At 43.4% G+C, this 19,523-nt stretch overlaps 1 protein-coding gene across 4 annotated transcripts in view; it reads left to right on the forward strand.

Moving 5' to 3' along the window:
- LOC310674818 (uncharacterized protein) overlaps positions 1-19,523 on the forward strand; it is a 56,351-nt gene that overhangs the window by 32,570 nt on the left and 4,258 nt on the right. For 3 of the 4 annotated variants that reach the window (XM_083434576.1, XM_083434579.1, XM_083434578.1), the window contains one exon: positions 1,308-1,361. In XM_083434576.1, coding sequence (XP_083290702.1) covers positions 1,308-1,361 — 54 coding nt within the window. The remainder of the gene's footprint in view (positions 1-1,307; positions 1,362-19,523) is intronic. The other variant, XM_083434577.1, reaches the window with a different exon arrangement.

Consider the following 19,523-nt stretch of genomic DNA (forward strand, 5'->3'; position numbering starts at 1 on the left):
AAGACTCAATGACAGTAGTGTTGGAAAGGCATTTTAAATAGGTTTTCAGTGAATATATTAAAGTGAAACCCCAGTAAAGTGTTTCCACAAATTCCTACACAGCTTTTTATTATTGCTAATTCATTCTTACAGCATATCAAAGCCATAGATTTGCACAGGTTTAATAGTTCATCCTCCTCCCCCTGAGAACCAAACCATTTGGGATCATTTATGGGTACATTAGGAGATCAAAAATAGATAAATAACTGTGAAAAGGGCTAGGAACATCAGCATTTGCCCAAGTAAAATTCTCAGGGATTCTTTGGGAGAAACCAATACAGTTACCTATATGTTAGTTTTTAATACACTTTTTAAAAGTGTTGTGCCTCTGGGTGGTGGGCATTGAAGGTACAGATCAGGTGCTTTCCAGGCCCTGTGCATCACTCTTACGGGAGAAGCTGCATTTGTGAACCTAGTACATGTCATGCAGTTTCTGTAACAACATGGCGCCCTCAAAGTGTTGATGGACTACAACTTCCATTGGCCTCGGCCAGCATGGTCAGGGATAATGTGAATTGTAATCAAGCAATTTCTGGAGAGTGCCATATTGACCCCTGCTTTATATATACACAGAGAATGCATATTTTTTGGGATTGTATTATTTTTGACTCTTTGAATAACCCATCTTTATTCCAATCCACCTCCAGTTTATGAAAATGGAAATTGTAGCTTACTCTCTTGTAAAGACATCACTGTTGGCTGGTAATGAAGGGACCTGTCTCTGGTGGCCTGCTGTTCCATAACTCTCTGTTATGAAGTCTCAAGCAAGGTTCTTAACCTTTGTGCCTCTTAAAGTTAATGGCCAGGAGAAATTCAGCAAATGCATTCTCCCCGCAACCCACCCCATCAGATTTAGCAGTGATGCAAGTTTGTCCTGTGGAATGACTGCCTGCCATGCAGTTGCTCTGAAACAGGAACTTCCTTTAAGAGCAAAGTATTTAAGGGCTAAACTGAATGTGTAGTTTGCTATTGCAAAACTCATTAAAAAGCAGAATAAAATAGCCAGTGTGTCCCCATCAAGCCCCATAAGAAAAAAGGGGAGGATTTTTTTAAAGCCTTTGTTCTGATTGAATGCCACCACCTATTAATAGGAAGAAAACCCCAATTGGTACCATGGGTCTCAGTAGTGGTTCTTAAATGTTTGTTTGAACTTCCAACTTACTTCTAGCACTCCAGCATTATTTAACACCCAAATTAATTGTGCAGCTACACTGCTTATATCTTGCATATCTGCTCCCTCTTACCCTATGATTCTGCTTCTTTTTCAGAAGATGCTGTTTAAGAAGAATTGTGGCACAAAGACGAGAATCATCAAAATCCGGGTAAGTGGCTATTGCTTGATAGTTCTTACTTTTGTCTTCTTCCTCCTGGGGTTGGGCAATGAAGTTTCCTTGCTTGTGGGATGGTAATATAGCAATGGACCTTCGTCTTGCATTCATCCTGATTTCCTTGCACGTCTTTCACTTAACTCACACTTTTCATTATATTTCCATGGCACTTTCCAAATTGCCAAAAGTCTTGTGTATTTTAAAGTGGATTTGTTGTGCTCGGATGATGGGGGCCATTCAATCCACTTCAGTTGCGCAAACCTAAAGTCCTGGCAGGCAGCTGAATCACTCCCACAAAACACTGGCAGGCTGGAGACATCCAAAATGTTGTGCTCTCCTTGGGCCCACTTCTGGAATAGCAGAAAACTTGATCTTCAATCTGTTGCAGTTGCCTCAGAAGAACTTTCATGGTTTTTTCTCCAGAAAGGGGTTGTGTCTAGAGTCAAGGGTGGGGACTGCAGGCAGAGACGGAAACTAGACACTGCTGAACTTGAGCATCAGGGAGTTCATCTGTATATTCTGAGCCATGTGCAGGAATCCTGAAGTTTCTGATGCATGAGTCACCATTGCCAGCCTTTCCCTGTCCAACAGAATTATGTGTGAGATTGGGAGAAGGGACCTGAGTTAAGGGCCTTAATGTACCTCCATGGAAGAAAGGGCTTGCATGTACATTCATATAATTTGGTTGCTTTCTTCTATCCACATCTATTAATCCTTTGGGGCCAACTATGCCCAATGCACTGCATCTAGTAGTTATGAACCATGGAGGACCGCCAACAGAGACTTCCCCCAAGTCCTAAGTGATTAGGCTGGGATATTAGGGATTAGGCAGTCTTTAAAATATTCTGGACCCATGTTGTTAAAGTCCTTGCAAATACAAGAACCTTTTACAATTTACAATACAAGAACCTTCAAACTGGCCTGGTAGTATGGGCAGCCACTGCAAGCATTTGAGCCCCAGAGCAACGTGCTGGTGACAGGCTGGCCCTATCAACACTTGTAACTGCAGTATTTTGCACCAAGTGGAGCTTCCAAATGAGGTGCAAAGGTAGCCCCACATAGATCACATTGCATTGTGGTCACAAGTGCATGAATCACCACCGACAGGCTATCCCTGTCCAAGAATGGACATAGTTGGCACCCTAGCTCTAGCTGATAAAACACACTGCTAGCTATTGAGACTAGTGACAAAGAGGGAAATAATGACTATAATTTTAAATGGAAGTGCAACACCTCTCATCGCAGGTAGGAAGAAGACTGTAACAAGGTGATCTGTGTGCCTGCTCAGTTTGTTCTGCTGACGCCTGACTGGCAACTTCCATGGCCCCAGCTGTCCCTTATTGTGGCTTTTTGCCTTTAACCCATACTTGGCTTTGATAGCCCTTCAAATGGAAGAACATGTGGCCACTCTATTACTATTATTGCCAGTTGGGAATAACATCTGAATATCCTTAGATGGTGGTTTGCATTAATCACAGCATCAGTGCTAATCATTTCATCATTGGATGCCTGCTTAATATGTAGATATGTGGTGTATACAATCAGTTACGCATTAGTTGTGCCCATTAGGAAGAATTGAAATAGATGATTATCACTTCATTCAGCAATAAGGATAATTGGTCATTGGTAGAGTATCTGATTCACATGCAGAGAAGGCCTCACATTCAATCCCTGACATCTCCAGGCCGGGCTAGGAATGTCCCCATTCTGAAACTTTGGAGAGCTGCTGACATCCAATGTGGGCAATACTGAACTAGATGGACAAATCATCTGAACTGGTACCATGCAGCTTCCATTTCAGCCAAGCCACACTCACCTAGCTCAACTGAAATGGGGTTTGCAGCCACTGCTGATCAGCTGATTGACAGTGCCTCCAAAGCTCTGTGCACTGATCAGCAGGTCTTAGGAAGCTTCATTTTTAGCACTCTGCGAGTGCTGATTGGCCTATTGTTGGTGCTTCGTGGGCTGTGCTTTTACCCACAGAGTCTGACATAGAACCAAGCAGGCAAAAGTGGGTCAGCTGGTGCTATTCTGATGTCAGGTGATTGGTAGGTGGGAGACCTTGCCCACCTGATATGCTTGGCCTTCGAGGGGTGGGGGAGATAACTGTCTGTCCCCCCACCTGAACCAGTTCCTCACCCCTGTGGTAGAAGGAGGGATCTAATTCCAAAAATGGAGCGGAGGGGGTGGCAAGGGCCGGGTGGACATGTGGATGCTAGGGTGAGTTAGAGAGGGAAGTTGGGAAGCTAATACACATTTCTTCAAGGCAGTGTGGATACCTGCGTGAGAGCAGGTAAGAAGGAAAGAAGAGAATAGCTGAGGAGCAGATAATTACTTCAAGTCCTTCACTGAAGCACAAAAGTGTCTTTAAAAAAAATAAGTACTAGATTGGGTTGGTCATGATGGCAAGAATATTTTCTGCAGCCCCTTCCACTTAACTAAAACAATAATTTGTTATAGAGGTAGCATTTTTGTGGCCAGCAATGCCACAGCAGAGCTGTGTTCTTGGAATGCTTCTTTCATCACATAATATCCTCCTATTGTGATAAGGGCGGGGAAGCGAGAGCTAAGATGTGAAAGTAATCTTCTCCCATGCACTTTCCCAAGAGGAAGAGCATGAATGTTTGAAATGTGCTGGGAATCGATTTGGCAATAGATTATTTCCTGCACCTGGTGATTTTTGCTTCTTTTATCTTCTCAGTGTGTGGTACAGCCCTCCTTAAATTTTGTAAGCATTCTTCTCAGTAATTGACTCGCTTTTGAGAAGAGTTAACTTAAAATCCCATTTGCTACTTTGCAAAACATTCCCCTGATTTTGCTGAGTTCTCCAGGCAAAAGATTTCAGCTGGGTAATTTTTCATGGAGTTCTAGCCAGCATGTACCTCCTGTTTATTGTGGGGGGTGGCGGTGGGCATCCCTTTCACAAATGGCACCAGAAAATAATTTCTTAACTCTGCATATGGACTGAAGCACAGAAATAAGGAAGATGATTGATATGACCTAACTCTCCAAGACAAATAAACAGGAAGTTTGTGGCTCATTTATGTAAATCTCATCTCTAAACAGCTTGTGGGCATAATCTGAGAGATCATAAAGCTGTAAAGTGGCTGATAACCACTAAGCAAACTAAAACAGTATAACTTAGTACACAATCTTTGGCAGTTTCAAAGGATCCTCTGAGAGGAAGTGATTATTATTTCTTTAAGAAACTTTCCAGTGCAGAATTCTAAACGGCCAACAGTTTAACAACAAAATAGCATTTCGTCTTTTTTATCTCTTGTTTAAAAACAACAGAGGTCCTTTTTCCAGCCCCTTGTTGCAGACACCAAGAACTGCAAATTATAAAGTTGCTCCCACTTGATTTTTCCAAACTGAAGCATGTGTTTCATTGTTCTTTTTCCCCTGTAAGAAATAATGTCCTTCCACACAGCAAAATATTACTCTGGTTTTGTGATCCCTTTGATCATACATATCTGATAGGTAAGCTTTTTTGCTACTTTACCAACTCTTCTGGTGTGGTGCTATATTCAAAGAAATCAATCATATGCTTTATGTTTTAGATGTTTCACATAACACTCTATTCAATACCTTTCTACCTCTTGACATTCTAACCAAATATATATAGGTCTCTTTCCACACCCTTTCCAAAAAATTAGTGAGACTTTTTCTGCATGCAAAAGGGTATAGTACCATCTATGTAACATTTTCATAGTATTATTTTATCCAGAATGTATGCCAGTACAAATTCATTGGCTTCACTACCCACATGTGGGAGAAAAAATAGTGTAGCAAGATGGGAGCTCTAGCCTTGTGCAGGAGGAAGGGAGAACAGGGGATGCCATTTTGAGTAATCCATAAAATTCCAGGTTTGAGCTGAAATAGCAAAGTTATTGGAAATGACCAAATGGATAAGGCAAGAGATAAGGAGGCTTGAAAGCAAGAACGAGAAGGATGCAAAATAGGAAGAGAAGCGCCATCTCCTTGATGGATTTCCTGAAAATAAGCCTAATCTCTGGTGAGAGTTGATGTAGATTATTGCAACTCATTTCATCTTCTGTGGATTCTGTTTTGTAGACCTGCACTCACTTTCAAGCTCTTCATTCTCACAGAATAGCAATCTGCTTCCTGCGGTTCCATGGGTTGCCTTTGCAAATGATAGTTCTTCTGCACCAGTTCTAAGTTCTTTCTGTTCGGAATAGAGAGCAACTTTAACTAAGCATGGAATCCTTAGTCCTCCAACTGGCTAAGTTAGATACGAGGCAGAAACTTCATGTACAAGAGCTGAAATGCTCTTGCTAACAGAGCCATCAGTATCAGATAATGCTCCATGGAAGGGGCAAATATTTGGGTGTCCTTCTTTGCTCTTCCGAGTTTGAGGCTTATTTCTTCGTGGCTTATTTCTCCAGCAAGGTGGTAATTAGACTTTGATCATTTCATTACGTGGGTGGAGGGTGGGAGTTGAATCTTGCCTTTTATTTTAATTTTGGCATTATCTGTCAGCCCAGAGGCTTTTTGAAATTTGTCCCATTTGGGGGCTGGTTAACAATTAAATTAAATGTAGGAATAGAGTAAAAAATTTAAGGTCATGCTGCTGTAGGAGTGGAAGGAAGAGATGTAGGTCAAATCAATGGCTCTCATTCATATATATGAATTTTTGGGAGGTCCCCCTCCCCAAAGACTGGGTTGCAGGGAGGTTACAAGTTTTCCACACCATAGTCTGTCAACAGATCTCTTATATTTGCCTTTCTTTCTGATGAGTGTGGGAACCTAGGTCTCCTTTTCATTGATTCTTCTGCTGTACATTGTGCCCATGATTCTCATCCTTGGCCTCTGCCAGGGAAGTGATTTATCCAGAGGCAAGGGCCTAGTGTCGGCATGTGTAGTCCCTGTGCCAACAGCCTTGGTTAGAGAAAGATGAGAAAGATGCACTTTGTTCTTTTCAGTTTTGATTCTTTCTACATGCATAATATTGCCTGTGTTGGGTTTGTTAGCTGTGAGCAACTGCAGTGCCTGGAGCCTAATGCAAATTGCAGGGTGTATACAGGGTGCTTGCATATATTCTCTCCCACCCCCCCCCCTGCACATTTACTCCATAAGGCAGCCATTCATTCCGTGTATTGCAGATCCCGAGGCTAGCATCTGATTTGCATTAGACATAAAGGCTATAAAGTCTTACAAGCACATGTACCAGCAGTACCCGTTCAAAGCGACATGTGCCTGTGTTGGCAGAGTACTGGTCTTCCAAAGATGCCGTAGCTTAGTGGCAGAGGGCACATGCTGATGGTCTGTATTCCAGCTCTCCAGGATCTTTTCCAGCCCTAACTGGAGATTAAGCGAGACGAACTACTGATCAAGGTCATTCTGCTGACTGGCAGCAGATCGCCAGCATTTCAACGGAAGTATTTCCCAGCTCTGCTTGGAGGTTCTGGAGATGGAAATGGGGACGATTTGCATGTGTTCTGCCACTGAGTGACAACTCTTCCATTGCTGCCGCTCCCTACAGATGGTTCAGAGCCAGATGGCTTGACTTGTTGTAAGGCAGCTTCTTATGTTCCTATGCTCTATATCCAAGGCAGCGCCATCTGGTACACCGGCTGAGACCCTACCTGCCTGTGCATTATCTCGCCAGGGTGGTACATGCCCTAGTTATCTCCTGCTTGGACTACTGCAGTGCACTCTGTGTGGATCTACATTTGAAGGTGGCTTGGAAACTACAACTAATCCAGAATGTGGCAGCAAGATTGGTGACTGGGAGTGGCCTCAGGGACCATTAACACCTGTCTTAAAAGAACTATGTTGGCTCCTAGAACAATTTAAAGTGTTGGCGCTGACCTTTAAAACTCTAAATGGCTTCTGCCCTGTATACCTGAAGGGGTGTCTCCAGCCCAAGGGACTGAGATCCAGCTCCAAGGTCCTTCTGGTGGTTCCCTCATTGTAAGAGGTGAGGTTACATGGAACCAGGCAGAGGGCCTTCTCGGTAGTGGCGCCCACCCTGTGGAATTCCCTACCAGCAGGTGTCAAAGAGATAAACAGCTATGTGATTTTTAAAAGACATCTGAAGGCAGTCCTGTTCAGGGGAATTTTTTTTAGTGTTTGATGTTGTATTGTGTTTTTACTAAAAAAAATTGTTGGGAGAAAGGAAGACAGAGAGAAAGACTGCAGCCCCAGTTGCATATGCAGCAAGTCTTTGAAGGGGAATCGATCAATTAAAAGCACAATAAGCTTAGGAACAAGGGACGCGGGTGACGCTGTGGGTTAAACCACAGAGCCTAGGGCTTGCCGATCAGAAGGTCAGCGGTTTTAATCCCCTCAGTGGGGTGAGCTCCCATTGCTCGGTCCCTGCTCCTGCCAACCTAGCAGTTCGAAAGCACATCAAAGTGCAAGTAGATAAATAGGTACCATTCCGGCGGGAAGGTAAATGGCGTTTCCGTGCACTGCTCTGATTCGCCAGAAGCAGCTTAGTCATGCTGGCCACATGACCCGGAAGCTGTACGCCGGCTCCCTCAGTCAATAAAGCGAGATGAGCACCGCCACCCCAAAGTCGGTCACGACTGGACCTATTGGTTTGGGGTCCCTTTACATTTTTAAGCTTAGGAACATTGAGTGGTGCTTTATGCTATTGGTCCATCTACCTCAGTACTGTCTCCTCTGACTGGCAGTGGCTTTCCAAGCTTTCAGGCAGGCATCTCTCCCAGTATTACTTGAAGATGCCGGGGTTTGAACCCGGGGCCTTCTGCGCACAAAGCTTATTCCCTGCCACTGAGCTATGGCTCTTCCATATTGTTGTGCGTTCTACCAGTGTGGCAGTACCAAGAGCTTGCTTTCTGAGAGATCTATAAAGACTTGCCAGATGGAGAGACAAAATAAGCAAGGTCAGTGCTGTAGGGATGGTGTAGCCTATTTTCAGGAGCAATGTCCCCGTTCCCCAAGTAAGGAAAAATTAGAAAGTGGATAGGCCACAACCCTTCTGATTTCCATGCAAGTCAATGCATGAAAATTTGTTTATCAACAACCAGAGTAATTCATGACTAAATTACTTTTTAGAATGGTGTTCTTCACCTATACAGTGGTACCTCAGGTTAAGTACTTAATTCGTTCTGGAGGTCCGTTCTTAACCTGAAACTGTTCTTAACCTGAAGCACCACTTTAGCTAATGGGGCCTCCTGCTGCTGCCGTGCTGCCGGAGCACGATTTCTGTTCTCATCCTGAAGCAAAGTTCTTAACCCAAGGTACTATTTCTGTATTAGCGGAGTCTGTAACCTGAAGCGTATGAAACCCGAGGTACCACTGTACTTCTGTGCTCTGTAGATAAGTAAACAGTTTTTATTGCATGTAAGCCTTCAAATGCTCAGCACATGGGGTTTATTTAGCTGAAACATGTAAAAAATGGCCTTTTGAAAAGCTTCTTTTGCACCATAGGACAGTGGAAGTGCTTTATTAATGCAAGCACCATGCCAGAAAGAGGGCATTAGGGGTTGAAATGAGACTATCATGAGTTGGCGTCAGTGAGAACCCAGATCTGGCTAATTTCCTACTATGCCTGGTTATGTGCAACTGAGCATAATGCTTCTCTTTGAAGAGCTTTTCAAAGAAGCTTGAACATTGTCTGGTTGCCCCTTTGTACAGTTGCCAGTGGCCACCTGACAACTTTGTAAACACACTTGTGCTTCTCTCCCCACCACCCCCTTATAGCGAGGACACTGGTATGTTTACTTGACCTTTTCAGATGGCGCCACCCCCTAGCAACATTGCAGAAATACAAAGGGGGAGTTGAGCAGCAATTTGTTCTCTGCTTATGGCATTGGCGTCAACAATTTTCTAAAGGTGGCAGCAGGAGGAAAAGACACTGGGGTGTCAAACCCGAGAACAGAAAGACCTTGGGATGCTAAACTCTAGGATGAGCCAGAAGAGTTGGGTTGTAGCTTAAATATGCGTGCCAATGTTTAGAAAGTGTTCAGATAAGGAATAAGTTGAAGGGCCACGATATCAGCAGGTACGCAGATTGCCCACAGGAAAGGGAGGCAAAGCACTCTGTGTAACACTGAACAAGTCCAGCTGTGCAGTTTAGGGATGGAATAACTTTCGGCTTACTAGACCTACTTTATACCTTCCCATTCTTCAGGCAAGCTCAGGGTGGAAGTTAAAACAAATAACATTCTAAAGGAACATTAACGACAGTCCAGTAAAAGTAGTCATAAGATGCTAAAACAGCTATGGCAGAAGTTGTGTTGAGTACCAATCAATGGATTGGGGGTTTCAGATACAGAAAAGTACTTAAAACATAATCATCCTTGGTAGCATTTTCTCAATTTGTACAGTATTGGATTTTTTTTTATTTTTTGGACTAGCTGATTAGTTGATCTTTAATAATAATAACAATAATAATAATAATGTGTCTCTGAAGTCAGCAGTCTATATATTTTGATTGTTTTAGTACTTATAAAAACTACACCAGTATTTCCCAACCTTGGGTCTCCAGCTGTTTTTTGGACTACAACTCCCACCATCCCTAGCTAGCAAGGCCAGTGGTTAGGGATGATGGGAAATGTAGTCTGAAAACAGCTGGAGACCCAAGGTTGGGAAACACTGAACTACACCATCTTAAGAACATTCCTTCTTGCATTTGCGAGGATCGTCTCATCTCAGATTGTGCTTGCCACTACACATGTGTGCATCATCTGACAGCAATGCTTTCTTTCAAACTATTTCCTCGTGCACATGAGTTTCAAGAAATTGAATCTGCTTAAAATTAACTGATCTTAAACGGGTCGATTATAAATGGACAAGTACGTACATCAAGAGTAGTCATCACTTGTCAGCGCTCCCAGAACTGAAGGTGATAAGGCATACAAAAGTCACAGCATAAAAGCTCCCTCCTAATGACTCCCATTTATGCCATTTCCTGCAGGCTTTCATCTCATCCAGTTCTAGCTGCCTCACCTCAAAGAGGATAGTATAGAATTGGAAAAGGTTCAGAAAAGGGCAACCGAGATGATCAAGAAGGTGGAATGACTCCCCTGTGTAGAAAGGTGCCAGCATTTGGGACTTTTTAGAATAGAGAAAAACCAAGTAAGAGGTGACATGATAGCAGATTATAAAATTAAGCATGGCATGGAGAAAATGGGATAGAGAGAAGTCTCCTGCCTCATAACACTAGAATTTGTGGACGTTCAAAGAAGCTGATGGTTGGACGATTCGGGACAGTTGAAATAAAATACTTTTTCATGGAGCATATCTTTAAACAATGGAATTCAGTCCCCCGGTAGGCAGTGATGGCCACCAACCTAGATGGCTTTAACAGAGGATTAGACAAATACACAGAGGAGAGGGCTGTCAGTGGCTACTAGCCATCATGGCTACTGTTGTAGTCCCGTTTCTGAGTAAGCAGGGGCTAGGAGTCTCTGAGGAACACTGGCCTGAGAGCAGAATCTACATCTGAAATCAAGTCCATTCTGAGGGTTGGGCAGGCAGCAATCAGCATAGTCAGACAATCCAGACGTCAGGGAATCCGGATGATCACAGAGCCCAAGGGTCCAGTGGGAGAGCAGGACGCAGCAAGATTGGGCCAGGAACCACAGGCATTGTTTCCAGCATCTGACGACTGCTGAGAGCTCTGTTTAAGAAGGCCAGAGCCAGCTGGTTGTCATCAGTGCCTTCTCTGTGTCCTTGAAGGCTGATCAGCTGCAGGTGGTATCAGTTCGCCTTCTCCAGGCTGCTGTTCAGCAGGCAAAGCTGACCCATGACAGCAGTAATGTTCCTGAATACCAGCTGCTGGAAGCCACAGGAGAGGAGTTTGTAGTTCTGCTTGAATTTTGCTTTCAGGTTTCCCACAGGCATCTGGTTGGCCAAAGTGAGAACAGGATGCTGGACTAGATGGACCATTGGTCCTATCCAGCAGGCGTTTCTTGCGGGCTCATATTGCACATCCAGGACAAACCTACTGAGCTGTTGCTCAGAGTGTTCAAGTCAATTCCCATCATCCCTGACCACTAGCTAGGGATGATGGGAGTTGTACTCCAAAAGCAGCTGGAGACCTAAGTTTGGGAAACCCTGATCTTCAATATCAGAATGAGCACAGGTTCCTTATCCCTGCCATATCGTGTTTTTCTTCTGTTTCACCAATAGTTTCACCGTTTTGTTTTATTATTATTTTTAACTAGCCAGGTATTTGAAGGCACCTGTTTGAGTTTTGAAAAATAAATTAAGAGGAAACTTTGTTTAAGTTTATCAGTGATAAGTGCAGAGGTGCAAGTGACAGAAAGAAGCAACAAAGGGCCTGTAAAGGAGTTTGACTTTTGTTTTAATAAGGAGCTGAGATTCTCTGTATTCCAGTCTAAGAAAACCTTAGCATGGCCATATAATGGCACCCAACTCTTTAGATTCTACAGAAGATATTCTGGACCAGCAATGGCTGTTGTTGACATTGTCATTAAAAGAAAGGGAATTGGTCCAATCTTCATGGAAATTGCAAAAATTTGAGTATTGCTTCACCAATACTCTCAATGTGATGAAGAGTTGTATGTGCAACTGATCCGTTCTCTACGGCTGCAGTCTTGCATAGACTTAATGTGGGCCACAATCTTATTCATTCGTGTTACCTTGGAAATAAGTCCTGAGTTAAATGGGACTTTCACATAAGACAATGCCCACTTGATAATGACCAACTTGTGGTTTTGATTTTAATAGTCACAGTGAGAATAGTATTTGCAAGACATTGGGGGAAAGGCAGCTAAACCCTCTAAAAACTGAATGGGCTACCAAAGGTCTGGGAGGTACTACAAGCGGTGGACTTGACAGCATACAAAACTTTCCAAATGTGGTTATGAAAGGCTGAATAAGAAAATGGGACACTTTGTTCAGAGACGCCTTAATAGGAAAGAACTTGAGCAGGGAGAAAATTGGCATTGTTTTACTTTCTTTTTGAACTTTAAAAGTAGTATGTATATGTAAATAAACAGCTGTTAGTTTTGTACGGTGTTGCTTTGAAATACTGGCTTTCTAAAAAACAACAACTGGTTGTTGCTTAGACTTTGTAGTCATTCACAGTTTGGCATTCCTAGCTCCTTGTTCCCTTCTGCATCTAGCACAAATCCCTGGTTCTTACATTTAAAGCCTGTAGTCTTGCTCCTTGTTTTCTTATTTATACCCCTGCTAATTACATTCATTCTTCCAACTCCTATTTCATTAATAATAATTTTATTGTACCTGTTGCAAGTGCTGCAGCATGCATCATTTGGTTTGTAATTTAAGGATTAATTCTACTAGTGTCAAAGTTCTGCTAGCCTAGGGGGTGACAGGTGGATGCGTTGCTTTGCAACCAGAGTGGCATGCTGCTTTCTGAGGTAGCACATACCCTCATTGGCTGTGTGGTTCTGAGGGAGTCTTTCCTCTGTACATTTGATTGAATGTCTCCCTGCTTTATACAAGGCCTAAAGTAAGAAAGACAAAACCTCCCTGTTTCTCATATTATATACAACTTTGGTTTAGTCTTGCTCAGTATAGTGTTTATCATGATTTCTTTTCTCTGTGGACTCTGTCTGTGTTATATAAGTGGTTTTGCTTACAGTGCCTTCAGCGGGTATGGCACTTTGCAGTATGAGAGGACAGGTCTCTGTTAAGAGGGCTTGCAGTGTAATCACAAAGAATATAAAACAAGAAGGGAAAGGAAGAGTACGCTGGAGAATAATATGCATAATGTCAGTAATGAGAGCGTGAGGGCTAGGAGAGCTAGGATGTTATGCTACCCAAATAATTCCACTTATTCTTCTTCATTGGTCACCGAGCCTAGAATTTCTTTCTAAAACACTTGCCTGGGGCCACAGCCCTTCTCTTCGAAACCACACACCACAATGCCTGTTTGTGTACTTGCTTGTGGCTGTAGTTGCCAGACGAAAATGCAGGGTTGCACCCTCGTCTGGGAGTGGGGGTGGTAGCAAAGTAAAACACAAACTGGGAGAGCAGGCTAGTTCCTTACAAAACGACACAAAACGGAGTAAAATAGTGCCTGTGCATTTTGCTACATATGTCAGGGTCTACAAATGATTGAAACCTACTCTTAAAAATAAATAAATTGAAATCTGGGAATCTGTGGATTCCTGGCTCACGTAGGTTCTCTCCATTTTTCATCTTATTATGGCCTGTTCGGGATACCCTTTGAAATCCTCTGGGGATTGTGGTGTGTTAAAACAGGTGGCCATGTTTAGAAGACTGGAGAGACCTGGTAACCTTCAACGTGATGCCCTTGGTGAAGTGATAATTGGCTAAATAAATAAATAAATAACAGTTGAAACTGCAGAGGCCTGATAAGTGGCTATCATCACAAGCCAAATTCTGCTGAAGCCTCTCCTTTGCTTTTGCCATCCCTTTTTACCACAGTATGCATGTAATTTTTTTGCCAAATTAGATTTCCTGCTGTGAAGACTTGTTTCCCATTATCGGGGCCCCATGAGAGCTTCCAGACCTTATTCTGCCTTACGTCTTGGAGTTTTGAGTACCGTATTTTTCGCCCCATAGGACACACTTTCCCCCCTCCAAAAATGAAGGGGAAATGTGTGTGCGTCCTATGGGGCGAATGCAGGCTTTCGCTGAAGCCTGGAGAGTAGAGGGGTCGGTGCGCACCGACCCCTCTCGCTCTCCAGGCTTCGCGTAGTTCTCTGCAAGCCGTGGGAGCCCGCGGCTTGTGGAGAGTTGCCTGCATGCCGAAGGCTGGGCGTGCTGAGTTCAGCGCGTCCAGGCTTTGCGCAGCTCTCCACAAGGTGTGGATGCCCGGCGCCGGGCTCCCGCGGCTTGCAGAGAGTTGCCTGTTCTGGGGGCTGGGGTCGGGGGAAGCTCGGGCTTCCCCCGCCCCAGCCCCGCGCCTGGGGGGGAAATAATTTCCCTCCCCTTTATTTCCCCCCCCCCAAAAAAAAACCTAGGTGCGTCTTATGGGACGGTGCGTCCTATAGGGCAAAACATACGGTAGTTAACAAGTGTCATCCTTCCCTCGCCTGTCAGCTACATTGTCTACCTGCAAATTAACCCCCCCCACCCATACTAACAAAAAAAGCACAAAAACCCCCACATCCAGCTGCTGCATGTTCACTGATCCTGATTGGTTGGCATTTTAAAATGGAGGGCAGTGCCAGCCTCTTTGTCCATTTCCATCTCTCTCTCTCTCCTGGCAGGCAGCTTCATTGCTCAGAAGAGGGACAAATCTGTCTGATTAATTCTGCCCCTTTAGCTCTGAATAAAGGTTGCTATGTTACCCTCCCACTCTGAGGCCTGCCAGTGCATACAACCATCCATAATGCCACAGCAGGCAGCTGGTGAGTGCTCTCGAAATGTGCCTCTCCTGCTGTGTTCTTGCTGTTCACCAAGGTTACAGGGTGTGAGCATGGGGGTGTTGGGCATGACTTTGGGGGGCAGAACTATAGATAGTCAGACATTGCAGCACTAGGATTTTCCTTCATAAAAACACCAGCTTGGGAGGATCTCTCTCAAAGCAGGTTTCATATCGGAATCCTTATAATGAAAAGCTGCTGCTTGACCATGCTCAGTCGTGGACAAGAGCAGGCCGGATGCCCACTGCCACCCTCGCTGATATCGCTAGTTTCTGAAAGCAGGGACCTGTGAGCCACCAGAAAACCTCTCACCATTAGCTGTGGTGGCTGGGGCTGCCAGTGGAATGGGTGATACTGCTTTAGAATGCAGAATGGGATGATGATGATGATGATGATGATTAAAAAAGATAAGCTGTAAATTATCAAGTGAAGTCAATAGGGAAGTAGCTGAGCCAAAAAGGTTATCTTTGTAGTGCTAGATTTTTGCTTGCAGTGAGGTTTCTATGTGGAGGAGCGCTCCAAAAATTGCACGCCACTCCATGCTACCTGAAGTGCTCTACAGTGGTACCTTGGGTTACATACGCTTCAGTTTACATACGCTTCAGGTTGCAACAGCAGCAGCAGTAGGCCCCATTAGCTAAAGTGGAGCTTCAGGTTAAGAACAGTTTCAGGTTAAGAATGGACCTCTGGAACGAATTAAGTACGTAATCAGAGGTACCACTGTATTCATTCAACCATCTCCTTCTGCTGTATGTGCAAACCTATAGTGATTCTAAAGCTGGAGGAAGATTTCCGTGCGTCCATCAACTTACAGGTCAAATTCCCCTGTCAATCAGGATCCAAAGACATTTACTACTGTGCTTTCAAGTCAGCTAAATTTTTGCAGTCTCTGATAAATCAGGTTTAGTGTAGTTGTAGATTCCTGTTTGGTTGCCAATACTGGAAGCGAACATGAGATGTGATCCATTGGGCCGAGGGCTCCCGACACCGGACTCAGCTACATTAGTAAAAAAAACAGCATTTTGAATGTGTTATAAACATGCAACGGCAGATGGCGCTGTAGAGCACAAAACGTTTCTATGCAATTTTACATAGCGTTTCCCCCCCCCCATTATAAAAATTTAATTTATGACTGATTTCTAGCATTTCCCCCCTGTGTGTAGATCTATCCACCCACCCACTAGCTATTGTGTCAGTGAATGCTAGGATAACATTTTGTCGGACTGAATGATGATAGTTGGAGTTGTTATCGTTTGAATTTGGTGTTTGGTCAGAGCTTTTTCAGAGCAGCTGAAGCAAGGCATTCTGCATATAGAGCTTGTTGGACTACAGTTCCCATGACAATTGTCCCTAGTAGGCTGAGGCTGATGGGAGTTGGAGTCCCACATTTGAAGGGCCTCAGCTTCCCTATCCCTAATTGGGTGTTTGGTGGTGTTTAATCATCAGTGATCTCTGCCAGTTGAATTCTACACCGGAAATAGTCCATTGTGGCTGTGCAATCTTCAGTCATAGCTCTCTGACAATGCTAACCTCAGAGGCCTAAACGTTAGTTAGATGGACCAAGAAGTGTGCAGGGTCACAGGTGATATGGTATTATTCCATTACTGCCCTCCCGGTACAGAAATGGGAACATCTTTGAATTGGAAATATTTTGGATTGCAAAGCCAGTACTGCTGGTTCATGGCACCTGTTCAAAGAAGTTTCCTGACGCTTTCACTGTTTAACCCCAGAGGCACCTAGGGTCAGACTTCCTCAAAGTTCAGAGATATTAATAACTTTTAACTACTGGCTGCTGTCACAGTAGAGAAGGATTCAAAAGGCTGGTCACTTGAATCTCTTTCTGAGTCCACATAACTGCAAAAGAGGAAAAACTCTTGTTGTTTTTTCAAGCATTGCAGAACTACCTGTCCAACTGGAACTTAGAATAACAGCACCTTTATATGTATGGGCAGGTGAATCACATAGAACCTGGGGCAACTTATGCAAAGGCTTTCAGATATTGTCGGACTCCAGCTACCATCAGCCAATGATGTTTGGCAACATCACATTGGTTATGCCTGATGGGGAAAGAAAAGTTCATTACAACCTTCTATATCTAAGGTTGGTCAGCCTGTCCCACCAGACTGGGTTATTATACAGCTTCCCAAATTTTAATTATAGTTGATTATTTGCAAATGTTTGTACAGCCACAGTAGAGATGACTGGTACAAGAGGAAAACCCTCCCACTGGATGTTATTGAATGCTGTAGTACAGGATGAAGGAAATACTTACGTCTTTCAACCATCTTGCGATTACCAGTTTTCGGTGGCTGCAGCTGGTAACTAAAGTGGGGCCCTCCAATTTTTAATTTTTTAGTGCAACTCCCATCAGCCCAAGCCAGCATAGCCAAAGCACAGGAATGATGGGAATTTGCCACGTTAGCTGCCCCTGTGCTACAGAGAAATAGACTAATTCCTAGACTCTGCTTAATAGTTCCCGTTGGATTGCTTTGATTGAAAACTGAGTTTTACTTAATGGGGAAATGGGGAGGAAATGCAGCACATCTTTGACTCTTAGAGCAAGAACAGTTAATTTCCATCCCCACAAGTTCTAACAAAGAGAAACAGAGACTGTTACTGTTTAATTAATATATTCAATTTATTTATTTCATTGTACATATTTTTTAAAAAATACCCAAGTGGTGCACAAAAAGAGAAAGTGAGTCATAGCGTAAATCATAAAACAAAGCCAGTAAGTATTAAAAGCTGCAGAAATAAAATGGGCCAAGTTGGGAAGACTTGAGGGGAGGGACAAAAAGTTTTCAACAAACTTAAAAATTTTACGATGTTGGGGCTGACTTCTCTTGTGGTGACCAGAATTCCAGAGCCCTATGCCACAACACTAAAAGCATGTGTGCTCAAGTCACTGTGTGCTTTACTGCAATTGCGCCACCTTCTGGTGCAGTTTCACACACAATCCCCTTTTACTTCAGATTTAATACCCACTGAAAAAGTCTTAATCTGCAGCTATAAACTCCAAGGATTTACTCCCTTGAATCTGTAGATTATTTTTACATGCAGCAGCTTGAAGGTTACAGATTTCAGAGACCACTTGGAAGAGGATCAGTGAAGAAAAATACAGCAAAATGCCTCAACTATCCACACAAACCTGCAGGAAACACTTTAGAAATTGTTTTAATTCTTGTTATACAAACCTCATTATGTTACATAGAATTCACAAGCAGCATGACCTGAAAATGCTGCATAGTGTGTGGACATATGGGCTCTTACCTAGTGTGAGTGCCCGATAGCATGAGATTATTGGGATTTCAGATTTTATGTAAATGTGGTGAAGATCCAAAGTTTACTCATTGCATCTCATTGAGCAGGATAATTTTCTGAACTCTGGCAAGGACCCTCTTCTCTGCTTGTTTCATGCACCAAAATATATGGGAAGAAATGAAAATACCATTAACAGGGTTGCTGAAGATACATTGAGAAAGTACATATTTGTCCTTTCCCCCCTTTGATATGGGGAACAGGGAAGATAGAAAGATGGTTGCTTTGCCCAACTTCGCATATCAACTCTGTCCTGGCAATTTGTTTTATGCATTATCAAAAAGGAATGGATAAAATAGCTATATTGGATCTATAGGTGATGCTGCGGTAGGAGTAGCTAATGTGGTGCCTTCCTGTTGTTATGGACTACAATTCCCATCATCCCTGGCCATTGGTCATGCTGTCTGGAGCTAATGGGAGTTGTAGTCCAAACTATCTGCCACCCCTGAGCTAGAGAAGGCATCAAAACCATATAAATGCATGGCTTTGGGCTAAACCCCTGTTTTTTTCAAAATTGGTGTTGAAAAAACCCCTTTTTTCAAAATTGGTGTATTGTTCATCAATGTATAGGTAAGTATACCTAGACATTGCTTCTTACATATATTTTTACTCATCCCTATAGATGTTACCTATTTGATATTGCTTATTAATGTAGTCTGTACAAGTGAAAAAATAAAATGTGATATGGGTCTCATGTAATGTAAGTCATTTTCAAAATGGACCAGCTGAAGTAATTTGAGTCCCCTTGGTCTACTCTGAGAATGACTCACATTGGATATTAACCAGTCTTCTTTCCTTAAAGGTCCCCCCAAAAGTGTATGCAACAAAATCTGGACTCATAACTCTTAACTCAATGCCCATGCAGAAATCTGTATGTTTAGATCAGTGAGGCAGAATACAGCAGTGCTGTCAGAAGGCTGAATCTTTGTCTTCCATTGAACCAAGGGCCTCTCCCGTTTCCTATGTTAAGAACCAGGGAATGAACCAGATAATCTAATGGACCCTTTCCCCTGCTGACAAAGGGATTTGACCCTATTGGCAGGGTCAGCAACAGAGAAGACCTTTCTGTCTGTGACCTTTTCACTGTTTGATTGTAAGTCAGAATCCATTAGGGAAGATGCATGGATCAAAGACTGGGGTTCCGGATACAGTGACCACCTCTTGACAGACATGGCCATGAAGTGTCAGAGGTCACTTCAGGATAAAAGACCTGCTAGTTGGCGCTACGGAAAAGGAAAGAAAAATCCCAACGCTTAGCAAAAGGGCCGTCTCTTCAAGTTGGTTGAGTAAACGCTAGCATTTAGGAACACTGGTGTGTGGAAGGGAGGGAGGGAAGGAAGCAAGCAAGCAAGCAGGAAAAGAAACAGTGGGGTGTCTAGAGTCACATCACGGCAGCAACATTATGGGATAGGTGTTTCCAGTTGCCTTACCCCCCTCTCCATTTTGGAATCCTTATAAGAAGCTGTTGCAGGAGAGGGGCTGTGAGCAACATCACGGGAAAGGTGTTTCTAGGACGAAG

This window comes from Podarcis tiliguerta, assembly GCF_965153285.1.
Source record: "Podarcis tiliguerta genome assembly, chromosome: 3".
Lineage (NCBI taxonomy): Eukaryota > Metazoa > Chordata > Lepidosauria > Squamata > Lacertidae > Podarcis > Podarcis tiliguerta.